This window comes from Vitis vinifera, chromosome 18 (assembly GCF_030704535.1).
Source record: "Vitis vinifera cultivar Pinot Noir 40024 chromosome 18, ASM3070453v1".
NCBI classification, from domain to species: Eukaryota; Viridiplantae; Streptophyta; class Magnoliopsida; order Vitales; family Vitaceae; genus Vitis; species Vitis vinifera.
In genome coordinates this window covers 30,723,645-30,728,739 of record NC_081822.1, presented here as the reverse complement: position 1 = coordinate 30,728,739, position 5,095 = coordinate 30,723,645, and the positions used below count along the sequence as shown (strand labels likewise).

At 37.3% G+C, this 5,095-nt stretch overlaps 1 protein-coding gene across 1 annotated transcript; it reads left to right on the top strand.

Annotated features, from left to right (window-relative positions):
- The first annotated feature begins 209 nt into the window (after positions 1-209).
- LOC104878739 (UDP-glycosyltransferase 88F5-like) lies at positions 210-1,785 on the top strand. Its single transcript, XM_010649348.3, has one exon. It carries the CDS (start codon positions 227-229, stop codon positions 1,676-1,678), a length of 1,452 nt encoding a protein of 483 aa, XP_010647650.2. The 5' UTR covers positions 210-226; the 3' UTR covers positions 1,679-1,785.
- The last annotated feature ends 3,310 nt before the right edge of the window (positions 1,786-5,095 follow it).

The window sequence follows — 5,095 nt, the reverse complement described above, 5'->3', positions numbered from 1 at the left end:
TGAACATATATTGGGTTATGCAAACTTGGGTTCTAAAAAACTATTATATGCCCAAATGGGCGGGCCAAAACACAACTTTCCCGGAAAAATATGTGGGCACGCACTTTGATGCAGACCATTCAATAATGCGCTATTGCAATATTTTTTTGACTAAGCTTAACATTGAGGTGACCTGAAAGTTCTCATTCTGAGCTTGTCCAATCCAGAGATCCAACACTGAGCAACAATGGATGATGCAATAGTCCTGTATCCAGGTCCAGGCATCGGCCATGTGGTGTCCATGATAGAGCTAGGCAAGCTCATCCTTCGCCGTTACTCCCACAGATTCTCCATCATCATTCTCCTCTCTACTGGTCCTTTTGACACCCCGGCCACCACCTCTTACATTGACCACATCTCCCAAACCAATCCTTTCATCTCTTTCCACCGCTTCCCCTATCTATCGGTTGACACCTCTTCTTCCACTTGCAATATCGTCGCTGTCATCTCTGAGTTCTTCCGTCTCAGTGCCTCTAATGTCCTCCATGCTCTCCAGCAACTCTCCAAAACTTCCACCGTTCGGGCATTCATCATCGACTACTTTTGCGCTTCAGCTCTTCCTGTTGCTCGTGACCTTGGAATTCCCACTTACCACTTCCTCACCACCGGTGCTGCTGTTAATGCGGCTGTCCTTTACTTTCCGACAATTCACAAACAGTATGAGAGCAGCAATAAGAGCTTCAAGGACATGCCCACTACATTTTTACACTTTCCTGGGTTGCCTCCGCTACAAGCCACTCGAATGCTTGAACCATGGCTCAACCGAGACGACCCCGCCTATGATGATATGCTATACTTCTCAGAGCTTTTGCCAAAATCCGATGGACTTTTGATAAATACTTTCCATGATCTTGAGCCAATAGCCGTTAAGACAATCAGGGAGGGGACATGTGTTCCCAATGGGCCAACTCCGCCAGTTTACTGCATCGGCCCTTTGATTGCGGATACTGGTGAAGATGAAAGCAATATTGCTGGTAGTGTAGCTCGCCATGGTTGCTTGTCCTGGCTTGACACACAGCCAAGTCAGAGTGTTGTCTTCTTGTGCTTCGGGAGCAACGGAACGTTCTCGCCCGCTCAGGTGAAGGAGATAGCTAATGGACTGGAAAGAAGTGGCAAGAGATTCTTGTGGGTGGTGAAGAACCCACCATCCAACGACAAAAGCAAGCAGATTGCAGTGACGGCCGATGTTGATTTGGATGCTCTAATGCCAGAGGGGTTCCTGGAAAGAACCAAAGATAGGGGAATGGTGGTGAAGTCATGGGCGCCGCAGGTGGCGGTGCTGAATCACCCATCTGTGGGAGGATTTGTAACTCATTGCGGGTGGAACTCAGTATTGGAGGCAGTGGTCGCAGGGGTTCCAATGGTGGCCTGGCCTCTATATGCTGAGCAGCATATGAATAAAGCAGCTCTGGTGGAGGTCATGAAGATGGCTATTGGAGTGGAGCAGAGGGATGAGGATATGTTTGTGAGCGGAGCTGAGGTGGAGAGGAGAGTGAGAGAGTTGATGGAGTGTGAAGAGGGGAGGGAGCTGAGAGAAAGAAGCAGGAAGACAAGAGAGATGGCTTTGGCAGCTTGGAAAGATGGGGGTTCATCCACCACTGCCCTTGCCAAATTGGCTGATGTCTGGAGTCAAGATTGATTGGAATGTGTCTGAATCTAGCTTGCTTTTATCTTTCTAAGTAGCACAAATCTATGTTTGAATCTTTCTTTCTACCTATTAATGTATTGGAGCAGTTGGACGAGAAATATTGTGTAACTCATCATCAAGAAAAGTTATTAAAAGACTCAAAACACAACCACTTCTAAAACTAATGATTGGTAATGAATGGCAAAGGAGAAGATCATAGGGTAACTCATCATCAACAAAAGTAATTTAGATTTTCAAATATTATTGACATTTCAAAACATGATATTTCTATACAATTAGTAGCTGATAATGGATGATCAAAGGATAGTTTGACAAAGAATTGATAAAAAAAAAAAAAGGCAAGTAAGGTCTTCTAAGGATAATTATAAGGACTTTGGTATAAAAGAAATGGTTAGATGGGCAAAGGATAATCACCCTTGGTCTTGTATCAACTTTATTCCAAGGATAATCACCCATATTTGTCAGACTTTATAAAGTTGCTGGAATAAAGGATGATGACCCTTATAAGGCTGATAAAGAAATGGGTTGATGGCAACAATGTAGGCTCGGGCGAGTCGTCCCGTCCCACCACATCCCACCTCAATTGTTTAGATCTATTAGCTCATCATCTCGAAGAAATAATAATAATAATAAACACAAGGTAACACAAGTTTTTTCAATTCTTTTTTTTTTTTTTTAATTTTAACTAAATTAAAAATAAATATAATTGATAAATAATAAATATTATAAACTTTTTATAACTTAATTTTATGAGAAATACTTTTTTATTTTATGTGTTAAAAAAATGAATTAGAATAATTTTTATTTAATTATATATATAAAGAGGGTGCAGAGGCATAGGAAAATGTAATAATTAAATCCATTTCAAACTTGTCCCAGATTTGAAAAACTTTCCTACATCCACTTTAAACTTGTTTATCTTTATTTCACTTTAAATTTGTTTATCTTTATTTCAAACTTATATTATTAAGAATAGGAGAAAGAGGGTAGAATAATTGAATTTGCCATAGTGTATATAACATTTGTTTTATCTTAATAGTGATGAAAAGAGATGATATTTGTGTGCTGTTTAACAAGACAGGTTTGGAATGGTTTAAATGGCTTAGTGGTGGGTTAGTAATTTCCCTATATGTTAGGAATATGGTTTATTTATTTCCTTGTACACCTCATCTATATTTGTATATAAAGTTTTAAAAGAAGTAATAGAAAATATAACTTTAATTGTCAAATTATCAAACTTTACAAACATACTAATTTTCATAACCTAAAAGCAAATGACGTTAAAAATTAAGCTAGTGTGATGAGCAATTTCTCATGCACTGTCGTAAATAAATAAATAAATAAAAACCCAAAAATAAGTAAAAATGATTTTAAAAAGTATTTAATATTAGTGATCTAATTAAATTAGAAGAAAATTTATGATTTTTACTGAACTACCATTTTATGTTCTTCTATAGTAATTTGACGTGGGAAGGTGGACATTTGGAGCTACCGAAAGACTAGTTTTGGCAAATCTAGTTTCCATATATTAATTTTTTAGAATTATAATCAAATTATTATACTTTTAGATAATTAGAATTCTCCAATATGGTTAACATTAAAGTAAAAATAAAAATAAAAATAAAAAAAACTGCTACTTCCTGTACAACCTCATTTTGAATTATTCAAGATGTTCTTTCATATTTAATAAATTTCCTTCAATACTAATATTGACCTATTGAAAAAGTTCTTTAACATTTAATAAAACTCCTTCAGTATCAATATTATCCTTGAAAATTTATGACTTTGATTTTAATTTCATTATCCATTAAAGGCAAAAAAAAAAATCCTAGATGAGGCTTTCTGATAGTTTGGTCAAGCTCAAGTTTGTCTGAGTCATGATCGGGCTAAAAAGTAGGCGAACCCTTGCCTTAACGTGGTCAAGCTAAGTTGAGTCTGGCCAACGCATGCAATAATGTTAAGTCAGGCTTTGGTTCAAAATCTTCGAGTAGGCAAGACCGGATTTAGATCACTTGCTTGTGTATGAATGTTTGTGAGTGGAGCTGAGTTAAAGAGGAGAGTGAGAGAGTTAATGGAGTATCAAACAGGGAGGGAGCTGAGAGAAAGAAACAAGAAAATGAGAGAGATGGCTTGGGCATCTTGGAAAGATAGGGGTTCATCCACCACTACCCTTGCCAAATTGGTTGATGTATGGAATCAAGATTGATTGGAATGTATCTGAATATTTCTCCTACATGAATAATGAATCTTGCCTTAAACTTTCTAATTAGCATAAGCCTATGTTTAAATCTTTGTTTCTTCCTATTGATCGTGTATTGAAGCAGTTGGATAAGAAATATTGTGTAACTCATCATCAAGACACAATCGTACAAGACAAAATTTTTTACACAAAAATCACTCTCAAAATCTAGCTCCTAGAGACTATGAGGATGTAAAAGCCAAGGGGTAAGAAACCATTGATCACAAATCTACTATCGAAAGAAAATTAAATATATAGATTTATCTAGGGATGCTATTCCAAAGTCTTGCCCCCTAGTACCTATACTAGTCTCCATGCTCATGAAGTAGCACCACACATGCACCGAGTGGACTATAATAACACTTAACGGGATGTAAAGCTCTCTCAAGAAACCCAAGAATGAGAATTATCAAACATTTGAGCATTTTGGGATGCGAGAAAGCTAGCACTTGATTTTTCTAAAGTTTACATCACACACAAAAAGATTTTTAGGCATAGTATTTATATAGATGAAACCATAATGGACATAATCCTAAATTTCCAAAAAATCAATTTTTAGAAGGTAGAAAGAATTAAAACAAATCACAATTTGTAATTAGAAAAAGCATGTTATGAACACTTGAGTGCTTGAGCTCCTTTAACGCTTGAGCGTTTTTAAGAAGCGCTTGAATGCTTTCAAGAAGCACTTAAGCACACAAAGCACTTGAGTACCAAGTAAGAGCTCTTGAATGCTCGACTAATTTTTTAATTTAATTAATTAAAAAGCATTTTAACTCAATTTAAACCTAAAATCCACTTTATACCATATTTTAATCAAATTAGTCTTTCTTGGATCCATGGTTTTAAAAACCGGACCGGACCGGCCGGTCGGACCGGTCCAACCGCCGACAGGTGAACTATCCGGTTCGGTCCGCTCAATGAGCCGTTTTGTTATCAAACCGGCATTGAACTGTTCAAACCGACGGTTGGACCGTCGAACCGGATGACCCGTCCGGTTTTTTGCAAACCGGTCATAACTTAAACAGTTTTTTTTACTATGAAAAAGCCATTCCAGGCCCAGCTTGGTGGCTTTTTTTTACTATGAAAAAGCCACTAAGGCCCAATCCAATGAAAAGACTAAAACATATAATTTGGGCCATGTCTACAAGCCCAATATGCAGCATTCTTTA

Coding starts and splice junctions, on each gene's coding strand:
- LOC104878739 (XM_010649348.3), top strand. CDS start 227: ATGGATGATGCAATAGTCCTGTATCCAGGTCCAGGCATCGGCCATGTG.